The sequence below is a fragment of the Balearica regulorum genome, chromosome 2 (genome assembly GCF_011004875.1).
Source record: "Balearica regulorum gibbericeps isolate bBalReg1 chromosome 2, bBalReg1.pri, whole genome shotgun sequence".
NCBI lineage: Eukaryota > Metazoa > Chordata > Aves > Gruiformes > Gruidae > Balearica > Balearica regulorum.
In genome coordinates this window covers 143474555-143499523 of record NC_046185.1, presented here as the reverse complement: position 1 = coordinate 143499523, position 24969 = coordinate 143474555, and the positions used below count along the sequence as shown (strand labels likewise).

Sequence of the window (24969 nt, the reverse complement as noted above, 5' to 3'; positions counted from 1 at the left end):
TTAAAAATACATGTTTTCAACAATAGAAAAATTACTTATTTAATAATTGGGGGGGGGAATGGCTTCTGAACTACAGCAGAAAAGTTTTTCAGCCCTCTTTTCAAATTCTACAGCATGGTTGTTCGTTATTATATATTGAAACAAATGTTTGAATTAATTATATGGTTTGTTCTGCTTAGTCTTCAGTTAATGCACTACAGAAATAAGTCAGCGTGCCCATACAAAGAATGAAAACAGGTATGTTGAGTGTTTCACTGTGATCATATGGCTCCTTTTCAATCATCTGTGCATGTGCTGTTAGTCTTTTGCTGGAACATGAATGACACGTCATTATATGTGTTGGTCAATTTTAAATGTGTTAACATAAAGGTTTGAGGGTTACCTGTTGTTATATATACAGCATTGCTTAATGAAAGATGGAATTTGTTTGGTATATCAGAAAATGTTAAAATCAGAAGCTACACTGTTTCAGGAAAAAGCTCCATTTGTCTTCAACTGGAAATTTCCTTGGCCAAGCAATGTAGAATTCAGATCTTGGGGTTTAGCTTTGATTTTACATGGTTGAAACCTGTATGCCATCTCGTTTTGTGTAACACTGAAATCAGAGCACCACTCCCACCTGCGCAGAGTACACCAGGTACACAGCAAACACAAGGAGCCATCTCCCCACTACCCACGCCTGGGGAAGCCGGCCTGGCCCACAGGGACATCCAACACCCCCATGGAATTAATTTTTTACGATGAGGGTGGTGAAACACTAGAACAGGCTGCCCTGAGATGCTGTAGATGCCCCATCCCTGGAAACATTCACAGGTTGAACGGGACTCTGAGCAACCTGACCTAGTTGAAGATGTCCCTGCTCATTGCAGGAGGGTTACATTGGATGACTTTCAAAGGTCCCTTCGAACCCAAAACCATTCTATGATTCTATGACTCTCATGATTCCTCACCCACGGCCCCGCAGCCGGCACCGGTTGAGGGCCAGCAGCACCCTTCTGCCAGGAGGGTTCCCGCTGAAGAAGGAAGCAGGGCCCGGGAGGAGAGCTGCGTCTTGCCCTCAGGGCCGTGAGCTCGCCTGGGGACCGGGGAGGTCCCCGCGCTGTGTCGGCGGCACCGTGGCTCTGGGCCTGTGTGTGCTGGGGTGTTGCGCGGGCCCGAGGGGTTTGCGACCGGAGCGCAGTGACCGGGGGCCGGCCGGCCGCGCCCCTCTGCTTCCCCACATGCTGTGAACGCCCGGTGCTCTCACCCCCAGCTGAAGCGCGGCGCTGCCAGCCCGGCCGCGGTGCGGGAGCGGCCGCAGGGGGCGGGTCGCAGCGGCGGGAGAGGCACCGCCTTCCCCCCCGCCCGCCCGCCACTGCGGGGCCGGAGGAGGAGAGGAGGAGAGGCGGCGACGCTGGTCCTCCTGGCGGGCGGGAAGAGGTGAGCGGCGCCGGGGCCGGGACGGGAGAACGCTCCATCCCCGCCGGGCGTCTCCTCAGGCCAGCCGTGCCCACCGTCACCCCGCGGGGTTTTCCCCGCTGCCCCTTGCCGTGGCGGCGGGACTCCCGCCACGGTTTCCCCTGTCTTCGAGCAGGCTGTGGCGGGCCTTGCGGTGTCGGGGCTCCCCCTGAGCGGGTCGGGCAGCGGGGCTGGCTGCGGCCCGGCCCCCGGCAGCGCGAAGGGCGACCCGGTGCCTGGAGGTGGCGCGGAGCCGGGGGGACCTCCGCCCTGCGGCGGCCGGGCCTGGCAGCGCTGCCCCAGCTCTACCCGGGGGGACGGAGGCGGCCGAGGCGGCGACAGGCCCGGCAGTGGGGTGGCAGCTCTTGTCAGGGGCGATGTTGTCGTTGCAGTTGGAGATGCCGGGCAGGACCAGGGCCCCGCCGAGCTCTGCTGGGGTAGATACCCGCATCGCGCTGCCGCCCGCTAGCCTGCCGAGGGGGCACCGGCCTGCACCCGGCGTCTGGCCAGCCCCTCGCCTCGGCCCTCACCCCGTAAGTTCCCACCCGAGTGAGTGGTCACAAATTCAGTGACTGCCCGGCTTTCTGGGCTTTCTGTTTGTTCGTGTTTCTCCTCCAGTAGTTATTTTTCCAAGAGCAGTTTTTCACATCTGTGTCACCTTCTGGCTGACATAGCTCTGTAGTGTTTTCTTAGCTTATCTGAGGGCAAATGTCAAATTTATATCGCTCCTACTATTTTTTATGTCAGTGAAGCCAGATATTTTGTAAAAGAAGGTTGGTTTAGTTGCAGTCTGTTCCTGAACAACCCGCCTTATCTACTTCTTATCATCTGCTTCCCATCTATTTACAAATTGATTGCTCAATAACTTGATGTAAAATCTGCCCAGAGGCTGAAGTTAGGCTAACAAGTCTTTGTTTTCCTCAGTCTTCCTCCTCCCCTCTTTTAGAGGTATGTGCTAGTCTGCCCCACTTGTCCTCTCTTGAGTTCTCAAGATGTCACTTCAATCAGCATTTTAAGCATCAAGGGTGGATTTCCTAAGTGTCTGCTGACTTGAAAATCTTTATCGTAACTTCATCCTTTACTCTTAACTTACCTTTTTCCACTTTGACCTTACCTTCTATCTCTCTCTAAAAGGAATTTCATTAAATATCTATTCACAATTAACCTTTCTGCTGAGGGCCGAAATAAAGAAGACATTTAGCACTTTGTCCTAATTTATGTCACCTATAATTTATTCTTTTTCCTCTTAAGTTATAAATCTTACGTCCTGTCTTTTATTGTATTTATGGAACCTTTACTTGTTACCCTTTATGTCCTTCACTACTAAATAATTTCTCTACCATTGCTGTTCTGATTTTATCCCTACATGATAGCACTGTCTCTTCGTACTGTTACTTAGCCATGCACAACCCCCTTTTTTTTTCTACTTTTTGTGTGATTTTTCAGGTCATTAAAGCTCTCCAGTTAAAACAGTCATATACACTCTCTTTCCTCTGAATTGCTGTTGTGCATTTAATATAGTCCCTTTCAGTAACTGACAGCTCTCTGATCTCTTCCACCTCTTAGATTATTTACCCAAGAGTCATGTCTGCCTGTTCCCTGAGGCTTTTTTTATGAAGCCTGTTAGTTTTATTCTGTTCCTTACACTCTACGTTCCTTAGGACAGGCAGTGAGAAACTTTGACCAGTGGGCCAAAGTCAGCTCAACAGAGAAATTCAGTGTGTCCAAATCCTTGATACCCACTCTCCTAAGGAACCTTTAGAAAAAAACTGGAAGTAGGCTGCAGTATGGTTAAATGGTATTGGTAGCTCATTTCCTCATGGTGGTTCCTTTTCTATCCCAAAGTTTGGAACACTTTCATGTCACATAGCATGAACTGAGATGGGCCTCTGTAATCACATGGTGGATGCATACGTGTTCTGTCATATCCAGTTGGTGTATATCTCTTATCTGATCAAAATAGAGCTATTCTCATCATGTTCCTGGATGAGAACCCATCATGGTACAGGAAATACAGGTATTTTGGTCATGTGTTAGATACATTTCAGGTCATGTGGTAAGAAAGAAGTCAATGTTTTTACAGTGCATGCATAAAAATCTAAATGATCTGCCTCTGCCAGAAAGATTCACTGTTAGAATCTTTTCTTAGAATACTGATTTTGCAGTCACTTTGACATATTGCTTTCTGTCTTTAGAGTCTCACTCCAGTTTCAGTGAGTTCTTCCCTTCTAGTCAAAGTCGAAATGAAAAGTGCCCATTCTTCTAGTAGCTTCCTCCTATTTCTGAAACAAAGCTACTTTTAATTGTGGGAGGTTGTTCACCACACCTACTATATTCCTAGCCGATGGCTGGGTGAAGTCCCCACTTGTGATTAGTTACCATCATACCAGCTCTTGGATGGTGGCTCAGATGAGGTTCATTCAGCTCCTCCTTTCTATGGGATCTGTTGTTGATTCTCCCAAGACAGCAGTGGTTTCTTTTTGCTCCTTCTTAGCCTGCCTTTCCTCATTGCTTCCTTCATTTTCAGAACTCATTCCAGTTCTCCAGTGCAGAACCACTTATGTCATAATTGTGGTTGCATGTGAAGACTTCCCTCATGGGGGTTGTTTTGTTCTTTTGTTATGTCTTTTTGTCTTTGTTAGAGCTTTACTGCAGTTCTGTGACCTCTTCTCTCCAAAGCTATAGCAGTATTTCTTTTAATTTTCTTCTTCTTCAAAGCCTCCCTTACGGCACTGAATTTGAGTCCTAAAACTCTCTTCCCTTTTATTATTGCATGAAATCTATGTCTTCCTGCCATTTGCTTTTTGTGGAATGCTGTCACACGTTTGTCTCCAGGAGTTATCTTCTCTGCCTGGTGAGAAAAAAATCTGTTAGGCATATTTGTGCCCCGTGGCCTTGCATCCTTTACCCTTGTACCCACAGTTAATCCTTATACATCCATGGCCAGACCTAGCAGTCTGACAATATGGGACTAATGCAGGACAATAATAACCTGCATAAGCTTTTAATGGAATTCAGCTTCCATGAACTCACTGTTCTTATTCCAGCCACGGGCCAGCTATCTCTGCATTCTAATTTTCCATAATTACCCAGTTTTTCTTACATTTCTTCTCATTATTCTATTGACCATTAGTTTCAGGAGTACAACGTTATCTTCTGGTCCGATATTCCAGGCAGTGGAAGATAGGGAACAGGAGAAGATGGGAAAAATATCATTTACTTCTGTAATTGTATTATTAAAGAGTTTGAATTATTTTATGTTTCTCCTTGTATTAGTGACACATGGCAAGACAAAATGGATTAGCACATACTTTATTAAGGAGAAAATATAACATAAAACTTAGAACCACTATTTTGCTCCCAGAGATGTTTGTGGATTATGATGTCTTGAGAAATGGTATGATGCTGCATTTTCCCTTCTGTTGCTTTCTCTTTTTTCTTTTTTTCCCAGAAGAAATCATTATAGGTTTGGTGTCTTGGAAGTATGGAATCAATCTCTATGATGGGAAGTCCTAAGAACCTCAATGAAACTTTTCTACCAAATGTTGCCAATGGCATCAAGGATGCCAGTAAGATCACAATAGGCATCATTGGAAGTGGAGACTTTGCTAAGTCATTGACAATTAGGCTTATCAGATGTGGGTACCACGTGGTTGTAGGAAGCAGAAACCCTAAACTTGCTGCTGAGGTCTTTCCCCATGTGGTTGATGTCACTCACCATGAAGATGCAGTAGCAAAAACAAACATCATTTTTGTAGCCATACACAGAGAACATTATGCCTCTTTGTGGGACCTCAAGCATTTACTCGCTGGTAAAATTCTGATTGATGTTAGCAATAATACAAGAGTAGACCAATATCCGGACTCCAATGCAGAGTATTTGGCATCACTTTTCCCAGATTCCCTGATTGTCAAAGGATTCAATGTCGTTTCAGCGTGGTCACTGCAGTTAGGACCAAAGGATGCCAGCAGACAGGTAAATGTTATATTTGTATTAATTTAACTTGTTTGTGAGATGAAAATGACAGGAACTGAATGTAAGCAGCCAGAACTCATGGGATTCATTCTGCCTTACTTAACGTATCTAAAATGTTGGGCCTTCAGCAGCCAATAAAACATTCAGAGTCTAGTTCATCCACTGTAAGACATACAGAGTAAGTGGTCCAAATCGTCCCCTGGGATACCTGTTTATCTTTAAGATTGCAGAGAAAATGTGGATTCTGGCTTCAACTAGTATCAGCTGATAGCTGACAGCTTTGACAGCTGACCTTTAGATGACTACAGACAGAGGAGAGGAGTTGGGTCTTAATGTCTTTTGTAGGAAATATGTTAATTTTTATCCTTATGTTCTATACAAGGATAGAGGCAGTCTTTCCCAGTGTATTTGAGTTTTGGTATTGGTTTACATGTGGTGAACTATTGAAAAAGATGCACAGAAATCTGAAGTCCTGATCCCAGGGCTCAGGACTCAGCTGTTCTAAAAGTGCTTGCATTCAACATAACAGCAAAGTGAATGAAAGAAATTATCTAGCTTTTAGAATGCCCCAAGATCATAAATCTGAGGAAACAGTAGGAAGCACATATGTTTTTAAGGGATCGTTCATTTGATCCAGGACTGCTTGGCAACATCATGTTCAAATTTTTTCCCAATACGTTCCCCAAATCCATCCTGCTTATAGAAGAGGCAGCTTTATGTTTTTCATGCTTTGCTGAACTGATACAAAGGATTTAAGCCTATGCAAGAACCCAGTCCTTCACAGCTTTATGGACTCAGAGAAACGCATGAGAAATGACTGGTGTAATGTGACTGCTGGAGACTAAAATGAGTTTTCTGGCAGCACTTCAGGTAGATTTTAAATGAAATGCGATTGATACAGAATTAGCACAATTTTAAAAATAACCTCACCATACTATTTTTATCCCTTTTTAGAATAGCACTGCACTATATGTAATTAAGTTCTGTCAAAACGGATCATGTTTGCTCTAATGCAGATGATCAGCAATGTTGGGCAAACTGTAGCCCACTGTAAATTTTAATGGAACATTAAAGTACTTTGTAGCAGTGTATTTCTTTCACTATGTAATAAACTGGTCTTCAGAAGGAGTTCTTGTTTGGCTGCTAGATTTGTCTTTTCTGTTAAACATTCAATTTTTGTGGAAATCTGGATTGGGAAATTAAGATAAAATTGTTATACATGGAGAGATTGCACAGTTCTCTGCTTTGCATTTTCTTTATGCTACAGCTGGTTTAGGGTCATTATTCAAGATTCCTGTATTTTTGAGAGACCTGTGATTTTCTGAAATTACTTTAGCCATTGTTTCAAGTTCAATTCAGTCCTGTAGACATTTCAGTGGGGGGGGTTTCAGTGTGCAGATTACTAGGGCATCATATTAACTCCAAGAAAAAGTCAATTTTGTTTTGGTTACTCTGTTGCTAAATCAGTGTGGATATTTTTACTTTGTGGATTTGTATATGGTTTCATTCTCATTTTGTTGATACACGCTGGGATAACAGTGTACAGTTTTAGCAATAGTGCTGTGATTTTGTCCTGGAGACCCTTAAGGGTTTTTTGTGGTGGGTTGTTTGGTTTTTTTAACCTTTGAGTCTCTTTCTCTGACTACAAGCAATTCACTTGACTTTCCCAACAGGTCTATATATGCAGTAACAATGTTCAGGCTCGCCATCAAGTTATTGAGCTTGCCCGTCAGCTCAGTTTTATTCCTATTGATTTGGGGGCATTGTCATCTTCAAGGGAGATTGAAAACTTACCTCTGCGACTGTTCACACTGTGGAAGGGGCCTGTAGTGATTGCCATTAGCCTGGCAACGTTTTTCTTCATCTATTCTTTCATCAGAGATGTAATCCATCCATATGTGAGAAATCAGCAGAGTGACTTTTATAAGATCCCCATTGAGATCGTGAACAAGACTCTACCAATTGTCGCTATCACTTTGCTTTCTCTAGTGTATTTGTCAGGACTTATTGCAGCTGCTTATCAGCTTTACTATGGTACCAAGTATAGGCGATTTCCACCTTGGCTGGACAACTGGCTCCAGTGTCGAAAGCAGCTTGGACTGCTCAGTTTTTTCTTTGCAACAGTGCATGTGGCATACAGCCTCTGCTTACCCATGAGGAGATCGGAGCGATACTTGTTCCTCAATATGGCATATCAACAGGTAAGGCAATCTTTAGTTCAGTAAACCAAAAATGCCCTGGCTGTATGCATATGGCTCATGAATAAAATATATACATTTTCTTAATCTGTTCCACTGTTTTCAGTGGAGAATGTTCTGGGTTATCTTATGTATAGCTAGTGCTGAGTAGGAAGGGAGACTAAAAGAAACATCTGGGCATTGTGCTCACGTCATGGGTCAAGCTGCAGTCAAGTTTGTGTGGTAGGGGGAATCCAGGATGTGTCCTCCTTAAATCCCTGACAGTAATATACACAAGGAGAAAGTAGGATAGACAGGATAAGAGCAACAGCAGGAAACTTCTGAGTTTCTGAGATATGTTTCTCTCTACGTATACTTAATATATGGGGGAGGTTTATCATAAGTGCATTTACAAGTGAAAAAAAAAGTATAAGGGTAGATACGGTAATAATGCTTACAGAGTTATCTATGTTTACAAAATGAAAATGCTGTTACTTTGTAACATTTTGGACCAGTGCTGAAAAGATTTTATTCATTAAAAATTCTGTGAACATCATCTATTACAGGCAATAGAAATTGACTCATACTTCCCAGAAGCAGTTGGTCTTGCATAACCCTGAAACAATCTCCGAAAAATCTGTCATCCTTTAGAAGAGGGTCTGATGCCTCTGTCAGTGAGGCAGCTTATTGTCACCTTTAAAGTGGCAGGAAAGCAGCATTGCCGTTAAGCATATAAAATCTGCATGAAAGATGTGATGGAACAGAAAGAAAAGCAAACTAAGGAAATCAAATCAAATGGAACAAATTAACGGGGATTTAGTCCACAAATTCTAAAAGGGCTAGCATGAAAAATTGAACTTCAGAGAAAGGCAGGAAGAGCAAAACTATAAAAGGCAGCAAGAAACTGTAATTGTTCACACTTAGTAAAGGACTAAGAAATTATCTTTGTTTTAGTAATATTGTAAAAACTCTAACTTGCTAATATCCCTAGTGAACCACTTTCAAGACATGCCATATCACAACAGTTCACCTGAAAGTGGAAAAATAATTAAATATCCAGGCCTCTTAATTGTTGAGGACCTGAGTTGTTTCTTTTTTGTGGTAAAGCTCTCCAACGAGAACAATCCTGAATGTATCAGATACCAACAGTGAAAGAGGCAAAATAACTTGGACTCAGCATAGGGAGCTGAAGCAAAACCAGGAAATAATGCTGAACTATTTCTAAATGTAACAAACTAAAAGCAAATTACAATTTTACCCAATTTATGTTATAGAATTTAACTTTCAAGGGTCTGAAGAACACAGCTACTTTTCTACAGTATATAGGAACACTCAGAATTATCTGGTTTTGTAACATAATTGTTATAAATAGTATATAATGTTACATTTTCTTTTAACAACTCCTCTAAGTTTCCATGTTTAACATATTTTAATCTAACAAGAGCCAATACCAGCAGTAAGGAAATAGTTGTTTTTCTCCAAGACATGAGGAAACCTCTGAAATATTTGACCCCATTTTATAGTTGTCCTGTGACTGTAGACTTTTACTCAGCAAAATAACTTCTGTTGATATTTTTGATATTCTGTAGAATAAAGTGCTTCCTTTCTGCTCTTTCATCAGGTTCATGCAAATGTTGAAAATTCTTGGAATGAGGAAGAAGTGTGGCGAATTGAAATGTATATCTCTTTTGGAATAATGAGTCTTGGATTGCTTTCTTTGCTGGCAGTAACTTCCATCCCTTCAGTAAACACTGCCTTAAACTGGAGGGAGTTCAGTTTCATTCAGGTGTGTTACTTTTTAAATAAGGGGGGGTTGTTGTTAATAAGAATTCCTTGATGATGATTATGATGATAATGATCATGACGAAGAAAAGCACTTTGCAACATGATGAGAGCTTTTTTTTTCTTTTTCCCCTGTCTCTAGTAAGTTAATAAAAAGAACATATCCTTACTCAGCAGACATATTACCATGGAGACACATTAAGCATTTCGTGAGCATTAGAATAGTAATTTGCATTTTATACTTCTTGGTCTTAAATAACCAACATAGCTAAGACCAAATAAGCACTAATATATTCCTTTCCATTGTTAGATTTTCTTGCTAAATTGAAATTAGATAAATTTGGACAAACTTGCTAAAGGCAATGATACTGATGAGATATTACTATATGTAGATGCACACAACTGTTAAAATTGAAAACTTAATTTGTTCTGCAGGATTTTTATTGCACAGCCCTCTGACAGCCATGGTGTCATTGATTCAGTTTTGCTTCCCCTCCACTGTGTGAGAATTAATACAGCTCTCAACTGCGTTATTCCCATCAGCTGAAAATACCTATTAGTAAAATATGAAGCTTTGTTTATTAAAAGCAGAGGCTTTTCCAGGTCCTGGCATGCCCTCCTTCCTCAGATAAATATATACTGCAGGCAGACCTAACTAGAATAAAATACTGAGAAATATATGCTTTAATAAACAGCTTAATGTTTGCTTCCAAACAAAATTGCCATCTGTTTTAGGTAGCAGTCAGTGATAAGAAATTTTATTAGGATTTGGTCTTGTGATAAATTTCCTAAGTGTGTACTTGCAGTTTTGGGTTTTGTTGTGTTTTGTTTTGTTCTCTGACTTTGGATTCAGTACTCTAGTCTTAACTCAGTCTTTTCTGATTAACATTTTTTCAACATAGCCACTGTAATAATATTGCCTAATTCTTAGTCCTGTCACTGTTTATAGATTCCTACCTTCAGAACACAGGCACTGACTTTACTGTTCAGGGCTTCAGTTGCACTTCATAATTTACAGACATTTTAAAGGGAGTGATGGGGAACACTTCTTGACTGTAGTTACCAGAGATCTTCTGTCTGTAAAGTAATGTCTTCCCTGCCCCTAGGTTTTCCGTTGGTGGAACACTCCAGGTAGGCCTACAAAAAGTTTGCTGAAGTTTTTTTTAAATTAGAGTTCCCATGACAGAACTGTTTATTCTTGCTCATGGTTTTGAGCCTTCAGAGGGAGTAAATACCCATTTTGTATTGTTACAACATCCTTGCCATCTGTGCGGGGACAATAGCACTGCTGTTGGGTGATGTGAAACATTAGTGCAAAGGGGAATAATATGTATTAACTTGTGAGGGAGGTGATGCCTTTATCCAGTAATGACTTCCAGCTACAAACCCAGCATTTGTGTCTTATTTTTCAAAGTTCCAAATTTCAGGCTTGTGTGACTGAGTCAAAACCCACACAATAATCACATAATGATGTGTCTACAAGGGCATTTTTTATTGTGTCATTTTTACTGCAGTTATTTTCACTGTAAATAAAGTCAAAATAGTTCCAAATTTAAAGAATTATGAACTTTAATGTATCATCTGTTGGTATTTTGAGGAATTTGGGAACAAGTTGATACTGTATTATGTGCTGAAGAGAACTGGTATTGGTAATTAATTATGATCATTTGCAATTTTTAATTACAAAAAATGCTGAACTACTAAAAATTTCCTTAAAGTTTATGATCATTAAGGGTACTTTACTTTTTGTCATTAATTACTTCTCAGGATGTAAGTTGTGCTTCATTTAGTTACTTGTCCTTCAAAAAAGTCCTCTTGCTTTATTCAATCAGAAAACAGACTTTTAGCGATCCCTCACTAAAGTAAAAGGATTCTGCATTTTTGCACAAGCTTCACTGTACCCAGTATGCAAGTAGAACAGATAAAACATCATAATACTTACTGTCTTTTATATTTTTCTTCTACTGAAGTGCAATGTAATGAAGTGAATTTGAACTTAATTTTCTCAATCTCCTCTAAGTCAGGGGGACAAACATTGGAACTATTAGCCCATCATCTCAGTGCTGCTTTTTTTTAACTGGGAAAAGTAGTATGTCTCTAGCTTTAGTCCTGAATCTCAGATAATTTGAGACAATAATTGCTGAACTTGTTTTCCATCTGATAGATGAAGAGTCAATCAGTCAGCACACTCAGCCAGTTTCTTACCTCAGCACTTTCCACTGAGAACAACATACTATTGCTTGCTCATCTTAGTAAATACAGTTTCATCAAAACAAGGGTCTGGCCTCCTTTAAAGAGTTTTACCACTAAAATGTACTCAGTCTTGAGTCCTACTAGGAAAATCTGAGTTTAGGATTAACAAATTATTAACATATACAATATAGACTATTTTCTAGCCTTGCTCCAGTAGTACAAGCCTTTTGCAAGATCTCCCCTACCTACAGTGGTTCAGAGAGACCTCTACCACAGTCTTCCTAATACTGTAAAGAAACCCCAGTTGTGAATGTTTTTTCCCAGAAATCATCCCCAGTTATTTTGAAGATGCCTCCATCTCACTTAGCTTGGTTTCACAACACAGGCATCAGCAGCCCCAAAAATTCCAGCCTGCTTGATCAAGGGAAAAGGACTTTGAGAGAAGCAGTGCAGGCTCCACTCATTCCCTCAGAGTATGACTATGAACAAAGTGAGATCAGAGATGGTTGAATACTGATGTAAAATGAAGTTACTGTGTCAGCTAAGAAACCAGCAGAAAACTTGGGAGTTGCTGCAGTACAGAGTGGACCACTGTACAAAACAAATATCTGATTACTTCATCATGATTCAGAGAGAAACATCCAGATGGAGGAGCCACAGAACCAGACAGTGATGAAGAGTTTCCTCAGTAGGAGATCCTAGATGACAGAAACTTAGCATGAAACTTTGCAGGCGTCTTAACATGAGTTGGAGCTTACTGAAGAAAGAAGCAGCGAAGAAGCTGGGGCTGTTAAATCAATGCATCAGTTTTCTTAAACACCGCTTCAGTACTCTTCTTTTTCTCTTCTAAACATATTTGGATAAGGAATAAAGATAGACATATGCAAGAAATAAAAAAGAATTCATATTTTGTCAGAGCAGGCAGAATAACTAGCCTAAAGCAACACACTGCAAACAGAAAAAGACATTTATTGCAACCAGTCCTTGAGTGTTCACATAAAATACATGGAAATGGAGAATGTTGTCTGCAAGCAGTGCTGCACTGGGTCCTTCAGTCTTCTGAAGGAAGAAGTTAAACTGTAAATACATAATGTAAGCATAAATGACTACTGCTTTTGTTTTCCAGTCTAAGAGTTAAGTCCAAAGCACATCACTCAAATTGGCAATGAATAGAGCAGACTGGCTTTGAAAGCTGAGCTTTATGTTTCTTAGGAAAAATCAGCACAAATCTGCCATTTGCATAGCAGGAAGGTGATCTTTTTGTAAACATTCCTTTTGTCTGCTAGCACAATCCTAATGCTTTTTGGAGACAGCATTACTAAAACTTTTCTTGCACACTCATTTTGAGGAAAGGCTGCCCTGCCTTTGTACTCTGACAAGAATAGGACACTTTTTCCCCAGAGTAAAAAAGAATGAGGCCTGAGTATTTAGCAAGTTTATGGGTAATATTCCAGTCAGAATTGCTACAGCTTGTTTGTAAGTTTAGCAATATCCTGTTACTGGGGAATCTGAAGTATACCTTGCATAAATGTAGGCTTTGGAAAATACCTTTTGTATATATAAATTGCTTGGAACTACTTGACCACTGTGAAGTAAGAAATTCCTGAAGGAGATTTGTCCCACAGCAGATTTGTGTCTCTATACACATCTTCCTGGTAACATTTTAGGGACTTTTCTCCTACATCTTTTCCACTCCTCTAATACTTTTTTTTTTTCACCCCAAACAATGCCAGTTTGTCCAGTTTATCAGTGACCTTGGCTGGGAATCTCCCACATTGGCTAAAAAACTGTCTTTGATCAGGAAGGAAAAGAAACAAAACAGAGAAGACTTAGAGAAAAGCTAAAAGACTGGGGAGTCCATAGGAAATGCGCTATCTATTACTCTGCTTCCGGGAAACACAGTATTATGGAAGATAAGGAAGCAAAGCAACCAAAGATGTTCTTCCCCTTTTCCCAGCAGCCATCCTAGCACCTAGGCAGAGGGTTCCCAAGACTTACCACTGATATTTCTACTCATTCACCAACGTGAATTTACCAGTCAAGGGAAAGTATCCCTTCTTGCTGCTTTCCAAAGTCCTCTGCTCTTAAAGAAGTTACCGTCCTATGCTTCTCCTGACCTCCCTGTAGTAACATCGGTGTAAGTGATCTTCCAGCTCTCATAGACATATTCATCCCTTTCTTTTGGTGTCTTAAGAAGCCAGGAGAAGATGACAGAAATGCAATGTGTATATTCCATCTGAACCACAACTGTATTTCAGGAAATCCATTGCCTTTAATCCCTCTATTCTCTCCTCCATATTGTCCAGTCATAAACTTGTGCAGAAGAAAATAACCTTTCATACCTGAATGATATCAGCTCTCTCACCTTTCTGGTATTAAACAGATTGCTTTCTAGCAATTAATAACTCCCACAGCACAATCATCATTTATTTCTCAATAATTGAAACATCTTTCATGTTAGCATCCATAGGGATGGTCAGCTTTGGAATATAGATTTTGACATTACCACTGGCCAAGATTTGTAGCATGATCCATTACTACCAACTGATGTTATTTTGACTGTTCAGCTGCCCAACAGTGCCTTTTCCTGCACTAGCTGATGTCTTTTTGTCCAAGCCTGCTTTAGTCAGTTCTGAGTTTCCTCATTTTACTACTGTACAGCCATTGCTGTAGTCTTTGAACATTTGGAGATACAGAAAAATTCCAGAATTTTGTAAGAAACACAGAAGTTTTGTAATGACACGGCCTCCTGCAGTGGAGTTTTACTTAAGTAGCAAAGGCAGCCAGTCTTGCTTGTACTTCTGGAAAAGTCATTGTCAGTAGCTGCAAGCTGGGATAAATGCTCTTAATGGAACTTTCTAGTGCAGATCTGCCCTGACTAAACAAACCAAAGACTGCAGAATGCTAAGTTGTGTGGAGGACGTCCTCTTTCTAGCTAAGCGGTGTTATTACTGTCAAAAATACAGCACGGAAATAGGGCAGTTAAGGGCCTGGTAGAAGAAAATACCATCAGTAGCTGACAGAAGCTCCTATAGGAGTGTCTTTGTTGTCAGGTTTTTAGATGAGTGGTTGAAATGGTCCAGTCCATACTAGCATATGCCCTACCAACACTTCAAAGAAGCATATGGCAACTTTCCATAGGGCAACTCCCCCCCAATAGAGGTGCATCAGACATTTTTCTTGTCCTTGTGCTGTTCAAAATGTACTGATAAAGGTACTGATGTAGTTCTTAGCTTCCATTTTGACCATTAGATAGAAAGGCATACATAGATGTGTCAAAACTGTAGTTTGCAGATAGAATTTAAAGAAGCAGTAACTTTTTTTTTTTTTTAAATTTGGGAAGAGTCTGTATAACATTTTCCTCCTGTTTCTTTTTCAAGAATAGTTATAGTTCTCATCAGTAAGCCTGATGAAGAAATGAGGGATATGATTCACTTATGCCCTTTTCCCTGCTGGCAGTGATATAACAGCAATGAATTCAGGACAGTCATACCAGCAAAAATCTGCAATAACATATTCAAACATCAGGTTTGATAGTATTGTTTGCTGTCTAAATTTCTTACCAGAACTTCCATTTAGATACTGCATATGCCATTTTGATATCCACAAGTGGTTGTCTGATTGTTCTGTTTCTTATGGAATATTTTGAGAGCAAATTGTTCTTTTTTAAAAAAGGATAGAGCATATCTAAAATGCACCAACATGGCTCTGAAACCATTGGCAAAAAAATGCATGAATATTGGCAAGTTAAAAAACATGGTACCAATCTGTAGAAATTAACAAAAGTGTTTTCGTTTTTATACCATTGTATCTGTGAATTCTTGCAAATGGTATTAGCTCAGACATTCTCCTTTCCCTAGAAACTGGTTCATCTTGACGTAGAAAGAATTAATTCTTTCACTAACTGTTATAGACCCTTAGGCCACATTTTTCTTTGCCTCTCTTTTTACTGGAATTAAACCAGGCCTTGATAGCCAGTTACCTTTCTTAATATTCATTCTCTGTTTCGATGATTTGCTACAAATGTTTCCCAACCAAGTTAGTCATTACATCAGTTTTGGCCACAAAGACTTTCTTCACTTGATCACCATCAGAATTCAAAGCATAGTAGTCTTTTTCTACCATGGTTTGGGAAAGTCAGGGTTAATATTTTTAACTCAAGTCTGCAGAGCAATACAACTACAGGGTTCCTAAAAGGGCAGATTCATTCAGATGGTGAATGACCCCTATTAGCACTACCTTCTGTGGCATGCTCTACAGTACATGGTAAGAGGTTCTCTGCAGGGTGCTGTGGGAACCTTCTACTTCACGTTTCATCCAGCACTACCTGTTTATGATAAATTGCATCGTTGCTTTGTGCCATTATGCCCAAGTCCTGCAGACCAGATATTCCCTTTAACCAGTAGGCAACAGCTGATGGAGAAAGGTTATGGATGGTTTATGCTAACTTCAGACAAGTGGATGTAGGTTATTGTGAGGAAGAAGCAAACCACACCTCTGAGAGTGATAAACATCTGGAGAGTTAGGCCCAAATCCCTTCCAGCAGAATTGCATTGTTCCATGATCGTGAATCTTGGAAGTGATCTACCTTCATAGTTAGGAACTTGATTTCCAATCACAACTGATGTTGTTCCAGTAACTTCACTGGGATTGTTCCTTATTTGCATGCATGTCTTAAAGTTGACTTCCATTACTTAGAATCTAGGCAAACATCATCTTCATTTCAGCTTTGACTAAGACCTATAGATGCTAGCAGAGATATGTTATAAATCAGTGTGCAGTTCAGTCCGTAGTTTTCAGAACATGTGAACCTAAAACCATATATTGCTAATTTAAAATAGTGTATAGGTAAGAGATTTTAACATGATGTCTAATAAAAATGTTAAAATAATGCGTTAGAGCTGTTGGATGAAGGACCAAGTATTATTATCTCTTCTTTTTTTTGCTGTTTTCTCTTTTTTCACAGTCTACACTTGGATACGTTGCTCTGCTCATAAGTACTTTCCATGTACTGATCTATGGATGGAAAAGAGCTTTTGAAGAAGAGTATTACAGATTTTATACACCACCAAATTTTGTTCTTGCCCTTGTTTTGCCTTCCATTGTAATTCTAGGTAAAATCATTTTACTTTTGCCATGTGTAAGTAGGAAACTGAGGAGAATTCGAAGAGGATGGGAGAAAAGCCATGTTATAGAAGAAGCAAGTGGGTCTGTTCCACACCTCTCCCCAGAAAGGATAACTGTGATGTGATCATAGACTAGTATTTGTTAGCACTGTTGTAGATGTTTGTTTGGGGTTTTTTGTCATAAACTCGTATTTTTAGGAGTTTAGTTAAAGTTTGAGTTAAGTCACTGTGGACTTGCTTGGCATATAGTACAAGCTCTCGACCAAACTATGAGAAATTTATAACTAGTAGACAACTACTTCAGATAACTACAAATATATTTTTGTTTTGAGTTACAGAGGGCAGGTGATTATGAAATAAAAAAATTTTAATGCTCCTTTGCACAACAGTATTTTATTATAACCATGCTCGACCAGCAGGTCGAGGGAGGTGATCCTGCCCCTCTACTCCGCTCTTGTGAGACCCCCACCCGGAGTGCTGTGTCCACCTCTGGGGGCCCCAGTACAGGAGAGACATTGAGCTGTTGGAGAGAGTCCAGAGGAGGGCCACAAAGCTGATCAGAGGAGCTGGAGCACCTCTCCTATGAGGACAGGCTGAGAGAGTTGCGATTGTTCAGCCTGGAGAAAAGGCGGCTCTGGGGAGATCTCATTGCAGCTTACCAGTACCTGAAGGGGCCTACAGGAAAGCTGGTGAGGGACTGTTTATCAGGGAGTGTAGTGACAGGACAAGGGGTAATGGGTTTAAGCTGAAGGAGGGTCGATTTAGATGAGATGTTAGAAATAAATTCTTTACTGTTAGAGTGGTGAGGGACTGGAACAGGTTGCCCAGAGAGGTTGTGGATGCCCCATCCCTGGAAGTGTTCAAGGCCAGGTTGGATGAGGCTTTGGGCAATGTGGTCTAGTGGAGGGTGTCCCTGTCCGTGGCAGGGGGGTTGGAACTAGATGATCTTTAAGGTCCCTTCCAACCCAAACTATTCAATGATTCTATGCTTTCCAGATATTTCTTTGACTTAAAGCATATTTGTCAGAGTGCTATTTATTAATACAACATTTTCTGGGCAGTGTTTCTTTTATTAAAACCACACTTCTGGGTTAGTGAGTTCAGAATATAGACTAACAGAGTTAATAACTTAGGAAATAATCAGGTTTTGAAAAAAATTAATTTGTAATGATGTATTGCACATGTACAGTATATTTATTTGTGGTTATACACTACTCCATGATTTGAATATGCAAAACCAGTTTCAATTATGGTGTTATTGTCCATCTTGTAAGCAAATGGTGTTGTACTAACAGGGTCCTTTTTTTCAAAGTCTCACATAGGATTTTAGACCTTTGGCATCTTTTTATTTCCATATGTCATATAATGAAAATTCAACAGTGTTATACATATGTAGAAAGATTTGCAGATATGTGTGCAAGCAACTATTTTTTGATTTTAGAATGATTTCAAAATATCAGAAAACACTTTAAAAAAAAAAGCTGAGAAATCTACAACAATAAAAATCCATTTTCACTGTGAAACTTCCAATATGTTGGTACAACAGGGAAGCATCACAATACTCATGTTCTGTATGTTTCTACACTGGAGTTTCAGTTATTATATATGAATTTCCCAGAGTCTTTCTCAAATTCTTAGTATCTTCTTGTGCAAATTCAATCTTCTATTTTTATATAAAAGTCTTACTTTTACAAGTGTCTCTGGGATATGGCTGAATTTTTGAGAAATAAAATTATTATTCTTATACTTAAAAATGAATTTATCTCTAAAACTTGACATTTGCATTTCCTTTGGGATTCAAAAGAACTGTCACAGTTACTTATTATTACTGCTTTGTCAGGTTCTACGCTTCTCTAACAAAATAGCCAAACTCACCTCATACCTTCAGGCTACTCCTGCTTAATTAGCAAAACCTGTATTTCAGTTAATCAGAATGTGTATTTGGTCCTAATTTTCTTTACTTGTATGAAATTATATTTTTCTTACCTATATTTTCACTGTTTAGGATCTCTGAACCTTCACTTGTTATTTATTACTTTGCAAGAATTTGTCATCAGTATGATACATCAGAAATATACAGTACTTTAAGCTTGAATTTATCCTTAAATATCACTAGTCCTGTAAATCTCATTATCTCTGTAATGAAACTAAAACAGCTCCACAGAACAAGAAGAATCGAGAAGCAAACTCTGCCCCCAGTTATACCAGCCTAAATCTAAAGAGTTCACGTTAGTTGTTCTTAATTTAATTTCAAATTTAAAAAATCTACAACAATTTTATTTTCATTGTAGTATCCATATTCCCCAGACTTACACATCAAGCCTGGGTTTGTTGCAAATCAAGAGACAGTTGAACTTTCTTTCATTTTAAGCATGTTCAAATCTAGAGATGCAAAATAAAATATTTGCTTTTTTTTTCCAGATTAAAGCCTTTTTATATGTCTTTAAACATGTTTTGTATCGAATGAGAGGTCAGTGAATTATTTTTGAAAATGGAGATTTGTGAAAACATTTTTTGGGAAAAAAATTGAACTATATTTCATGTGTGTTAACAGAAATTTAAAAAGTTTTTTTCAGTTCACAAATTTTAAATTTCAATTAGTTGGAAAACTCAGTTATATTCTCCTTTTAAGCTATGGGGGGGAGCAATTGGAAAGAGAAAATTCATTTCATTTCACCATTTTTTTGAAAAGCAATAACAGCTATAATTGGTCAGACTAAGGTCTTTGAGACTTATCTCCAACATCTGACAAGTGGCAGATGCTTCCAAAAAGAGTGCATACGTCCAATGATTCTTCTCCTGACATAACCTCTCAGCCTCTTGGAAATCAATAATGTAGGTCTTATTTGAGACAGGTGCTGCCTCTGAACTATTGTATTTAATAGCGACTTCCTACAAAAATTTATCTAACTTTTTTAAAAATTTGAAACTTTCCCAGCATTTTACAGGAAAAGAAAAAGAAAAGAAACCAAACCAAACCAAAATTAATAAATCTATCAAATTAATTTTAAAAGTGTGCATTCTTTCTTTTTTCCAAAAACAAATCAGTTTTAGTTTCAAGGTACTAATTTTATTGTCCCTCCTCCAATATGTGTCTATTTCAGGGATACTTGTGGTGATGCACAAGCAAAATACTATTTTATCAAACATTGTACACATTAAGTGAAAAACCTGTCGGAGATTAGACAGGAGCCTAAATTAGTACGAATGAGATTTTTGCATAAAAATGAAGAACAAGTGACAATTACAACTTCTAACTAACTTTGCCTGTCTGTAAAGACATTCCAATACAGAAAGCTGTGTATTTCTTGAAAGGCTTGCAGAATTATATGTAACTGAGTTTCCTATTCCATATTGCAGAGGGAAACCACACAAAGCTTAGGCATTTGTGCTTCAATCCTTTAAATAAAATTAATTTTAAAATCTTAGCATACACAAAGTCTTGGAGAATTTTAATGGGATAAATACCATGATACGTTCTACCCCAGTTCTGTGCATGAAACCCGACTGAAATCACCAGAATGGGATGGTATAACTGGTGGTATAACTGAGAGCAGAATTTCATACCTCTGAACAAATTTAGGGCAGAAACCATTACCATTGACAATCTGATTACATTTCAAAATTAAATATACTGCTATGATTTTATAGTAATCCTACACTTCTGTAGAATAAGTAATTAACATTCATGTTCCCTATGATTATCTAATTTGATGCAATAGCAATAATGTTGCAGAACTAAGATACTGTACTAATCGAAAATTACTGTCAAAGTCTATATATATAGAGTGCTGTAATGCAATCACTGACAGTATATACAGAAATGTATTGGCCCTTTTTCTATGCAAAAAGTTATTTCATCATTAAATTTCTTCAAGAATGTTTAAACTGTTAAATTTTGAACTGCCAAAGGTTTCTGGAGAGAACAATGATGTGTCGTTCCTTTTTTCAGACTGTGCATGTAGGAAATTAAAAATGTGTTTTGATTTTATGAGTTACTTGAAAGGTTGAAATATTGACATATTAATAAATAGATGATATTTTTAGATCAAATATATGAAGACATTTTGTGAAATATTTGTGCTACAGAATGACATATGGTTTCTCGTTAGGCCATGTATTTACTTCTAATTGGAATAACAAGTTGACTTGTGACTTAATAGTTTGTAGTGTTCTTTAAGGACCAATTCACTCTAACAAGACACTGTTAAGTCTGAAATAAAATGACACTCATGCATTTACTACACATTATGTATCATACCATGCATATGTTTAGTCACATAAGGAATGTTTATTCATGTGATCAAACACATTGATTTCTATAGACCAGCTCACATTAGAACTTCTCATTGGAAAAAGACCTGAGGCTAAAAGTTTAGTTTGGATTGCCTAAATATAAACAACTAAATTCATTTAGACATCTTAGTTACTTAGGAGAATAAATACATATTTTGAGGAATAGCCTGCTATAAAAATACTTTTGTGTAGATTTTTTTAAATTGCTTACTGCCTAGTGAAAAACAAATAATGAAATAAACTTCATTTCTTTTCATTACTGTTCAGTAAAATAAAAAAGTGCTTAATACGTAATACAAAACTGCACATCATATTAGAAAATTGAGACCTCTATGTATTTAGCAACAAGTTACTTGTTTTCTATGGATATTAAGGTATTTTTTCTTAACATTGTCTAGAATACAGTTCTATTACAGGTTCCATATGTGTCTTTAATTTTATCTCACAATTCTATTAACTGTGGCAACTATGTGCAAGTTAATTAAGTACTCATGTTCTTGAACTATTTAGAGATTAATTATTTTGTAATTGTTTTGCAAGTTCTTTGCATATCTAGCTTGTGGTAATGGTTACTGTGAATTGGTGCCACGTTTAACTTTTTGTTCCAACATTGTGCATTACATGATGTGCCAACATGAGCAAGTACATGTGTATTTTTATTTGGCATTAATTGCCTATAAAATAGTGTGTCTGTGTGTGTGTGTCTATATGTTATTAGCTATACATGCTGCCCAACTAGCACTAAGGGAAATTATTCATTAATGTAAGGCAATGAGTTCCCAAGTGGCTATGAATTTCACAGGTATTAATATTAGTTAGGAAACAGCTTTCCTCTGAATGTGAAGATTTCCTCTGAAAGTTAGATATATCAGGTGCATAAAAATTAGATAGATTGAGTTTTTCAGTATAATATTCTCATGTATGCAGTGGTAATGGATGCATATGCATAGTTCCTTTTAGACAGTGTGTCTCCTAATACACGAGTTTTTGATTCCTTGGCTGTTCATCCTGTAGTATTTTCTATCAATATAAGGAGTAATGTTGCAGTACTGATATTGTATCATTATATGATACTGCTTGATTGAATTAATTAGATTACAGCCTTTAAAATAAGTGACACATTGAACTGACTTGAACAAAGATCTCTATCGTTATATATTGTTTCTCATGCCTTGCTGGCAATGTCTTGCAGTGAGCATAGTACGTCTCCCATGTGCAATATTCTCTTTGTAGTTGTGTTTGTCAATTTGTTTGTGCTGTCTCTCTGAACAGGGCTATTACAAATTATTAGTAATGCTTTTATCTATTTTTCCATAGACTGTGTTTTACACAAAAATCAATAAAAAATCAATATGTCAGGTATTCGGCTTTTTCTTCTGTGCTTACGCATAATAAATTTTAGCGTGCTTTTCTTTATAATACATTTGTGCTCTGATCAACATTTTCTCTGAGAGGTAGAACTTGAAAGTGAGTTCATTAAAAAAAAAATTCTAAAGGGCAACTTGTTTCTTTTGCAATGGCTGGATAACAGATATTTCACACGCAATGGAAAGCTATATCCCATATCCAACTGTAAGGTATTCTCCAAGTTTTCAGAACACAGAGTGAACACTGCAGTACTATCAGCATATATTCAGTCCACTTTTCATTCAACAAACAAAAAGTTTGGCAAAAGTGAGACTGCTAGGCACAACTAAGTTTGCCAGGTGGAGACACTCTTCCTGTTTGGTTGTGTGTGTGAGAAAGCATTACTGTTTGAATGAGAAAAACAGGTGAAACACTTTGCAATCCTTCTTTTGGAAATACAGAACTTTTTTCCAAAGAGGCTTATGCCAACATAAGAGGAAAAAGGAAAAGAATATATGAAAAGTAAAATCCTACTTAACTAGAGGTCAGCAGCATAAACTGTTCAGAGAAGTGAGGACGCATGAGTCAGTGAAGCTGGCAGCATTCACGTTGCTTTCACATTAAGTTACATAGCCTTCCTAGAGGTATTTTTAAAATTAAAAATATTTAATATCTATTCATGCCATGCCTGACTTAACAGTAACGTTACAGTCCTTGAAGTCTGTCTTGTCTTAGCTTTTTTAAAAAATCTCACCCTGTTTCTCTATATCAGAGTGCTTGTTTTACTGAGTGTTGATACTATGTTGACAGCTGGGGCCCCAAACTTACACCTTTGTCCAGCTGTACCTTGTACAGTAAAGAAGTGGAAGTTCTGTCTTACTGCATTCCATTACAGTAATAAAGATCATTGTGAAAGTCCCCCTCAAATCCATACCACCCAATGACCCCAGCACTGTATCTTAATAGTATTGGCAGGGAAGTCCAGATGCTGGAAGCTCTGTTGACTTTACGGGTTTAAGGTTGAGTCTACTGCCAGGCACTTTACGGGTCTTTTCTTTTTTCTGTGATTATCAAACACAGGAGGTCTGGCAGGACAGTTCTACACTTTCCTGTTCCTGTGCCCCCCCCTCCCTTCTTTTTCCCCTTTGTACTCACCAAAAAAAGAAACAAGAATGAAAAGGAAGACAAGGAGTCCACAGACTGATTCTTATAAAGACTGATTTCTGTATGATAAAAAGCTCAGTGTCATATTTGACAAACAGTGCAGATGGCTTTGGAATAAGTCTACAGTTTCCACGCAGCCAAGGAAAGGGCATCATTTGGCTGGGGCTGAAGCCCCTCATTGCAGCACATGAAAGGTGTGTCCTGTACTGAATAATAGTCCTTCAAAGGCTTGCAGCCTCATCTGTAAGACAGCAAATACAGAGTGGTAGAGGAAATAATTCAGTCAGCAAAGTCATCAGGAGATTAATGGCAGACCTAGATACGGAACCCTGATCTCCTAATGCACCACTATGTCCTACATGTTCGACTACGCAGTCCTGCAGTTTTATGAAATTTAACTTTACCTCAAGAACAGAGTTTGCTGAAATGTCTCTTCACACCAAAAGAGTTTGTCCTCAGTCAAAATAGAAATTGTCTACATCAAGTCTACTTTTTAAACATATTTCTTAGCATTTGCAAGACTTAACATTTAATACTTGTGAATTAATACTCTCAGCCTTGATGTCTCAAATGTTATTTGTTACCAACAGAAGAGGTAGATGTGATAAAAAAACCAATATAAGGCTATTTGGGGCAGAAAACTGGTAAGTAAATATTTTCACAGTTGATTGCAGGTTTTTGAGGATGGCCATTTGCCATTTGCCAAGGGCAGCAGAATCCCTGTAGTCAAACTTGCACAGTGTAGCTTTCATCCCAATTTTTTAAAAGCTTCATTTATGAAGAAGGTGCACAGTGAGCAAATGGAGCTTTGCAATATGATCTTTGGAACAGTCAGCCAACAAATGGCACGTGACCTGAGCTTATAATTTACAGACTAAGTTGCCCACTTTAGCCTGTATGGTATAGTTCTCCATACATTTGTCATTTGAAACACAAGCGATAGAACTTAAAACCACTTAAGCCACAATAAAAGAAAATCTGAGTGGTTTTTTTTTTCATAAGCTTAAAAACTTTGAATACATACAACTTCAGTAAGTATCTGGGCACCAAGCAAAAACCTATATGATGCAGTTTGTTCAGCGCTAACTGCTTGCAGACCTGTAAGCATTGTCATTACAATTCACCTCAAATAGTTCATAAAAAGTCAGTGTAGACCCAGATACAAGACTACTGCTGATAATATGTTCACAGAAACAAATGTTTAAGGGAGAGATGTGTGTAGATGGATGGATGAAAAGCGTTAAACACCAGCTGCAAGACCAGCAGCTGCATCATCACATTAGGTGAATGCACTATAATGTCTTACAGCTCCTGCCGTTGTACAGCCTGTGTTCCTGTGAATGCAAGTCAGGAGGCTAAGGATGTCAAAAGTGGTCATTGCATTTGCCAAACTGGCATCCCATTCTATGCTAGGCTGTATTTTTGCTATCATTGTGGAATTGTATACGGGATGAACTTTTACAAAATGCAG

The 24969-nt window shown here is 38.6% G+C and overlaps 1 protein-coding gene across 5 annotated transcripts; it reads left to right on the top strand.

The window, feature by feature from the left end:
• The first annotated feature begins 1287 nt into the window (after nt 1-1287).
• Nucleotides 1288-22408, top strand: STEAP2 (STEAP2 metalloreductase). 5 transcript variants are annotated; one of them, XR_012834152.1, is made up of 7 exons: nt 1288-1419; nt 1830-1970; nt 4889-5413; nt 7087-7614; nt 9212-9376; nt 16532-17165; nt 17264-22408. XR_012834152.1 is itself a non-coding variant. In XM_075746232.1 (7 exons), exons 3-7 carry the CDS (start codon nt 4922-4924, stop codon nt 16814-16816), a joined length of 1104 nt encoding a protein of 367 aa, XP_075602347.1. In that variant the 5' UTR covers nt 1288-1419; nt 1830-1970; nt 4889-4921; the 3' UTR covers nt 16817-17249. The 5 variants fall into 5 exon arrangements, 4 of the variants coding, with proteins under 4 accessions (XP_075602347.1, XP_075602346.1, XP_075602345.1 ...); XM_075746232.1 differs by lacking the exon at nt 17264-22408 and having other exon boundaries at nt 4889-5006; nt 5373-5413; nt 16532-17249; XM_075746231.1 differs by lacking the exon at nt 17264-22408 and having other exon boundaries at nt 4889-5006; nt 5337-5413; nt 16532-17249.
• Nucleotides 22409-24969: the final 2561 nt, after the last annotated feature.

Bases quoted from the DNA above. Each gene is read 5' to 3' on its own strand.
- STEAP2 (XM_075746230.1), top strand. From the start codon at position 4,922: ATGGAATCAATCTCTATGATGGGAAGTCCTAAGAACCTCAATGAAACT. The intron at 5,414-7,086 runs GTAAATGTTATA...CTTTCCCAACAG, and splicing joins CAAAGGATGCCAGCAGACAG to GTCTATATATGCAGTAACAA. The intron at 7,615-9,211 runs GTAAGGCAATCT...CTCTTTCATCAG, and splicing joins TCAATATGGCATATCAACAG to GTTCATGCAAATGTTGAAAA.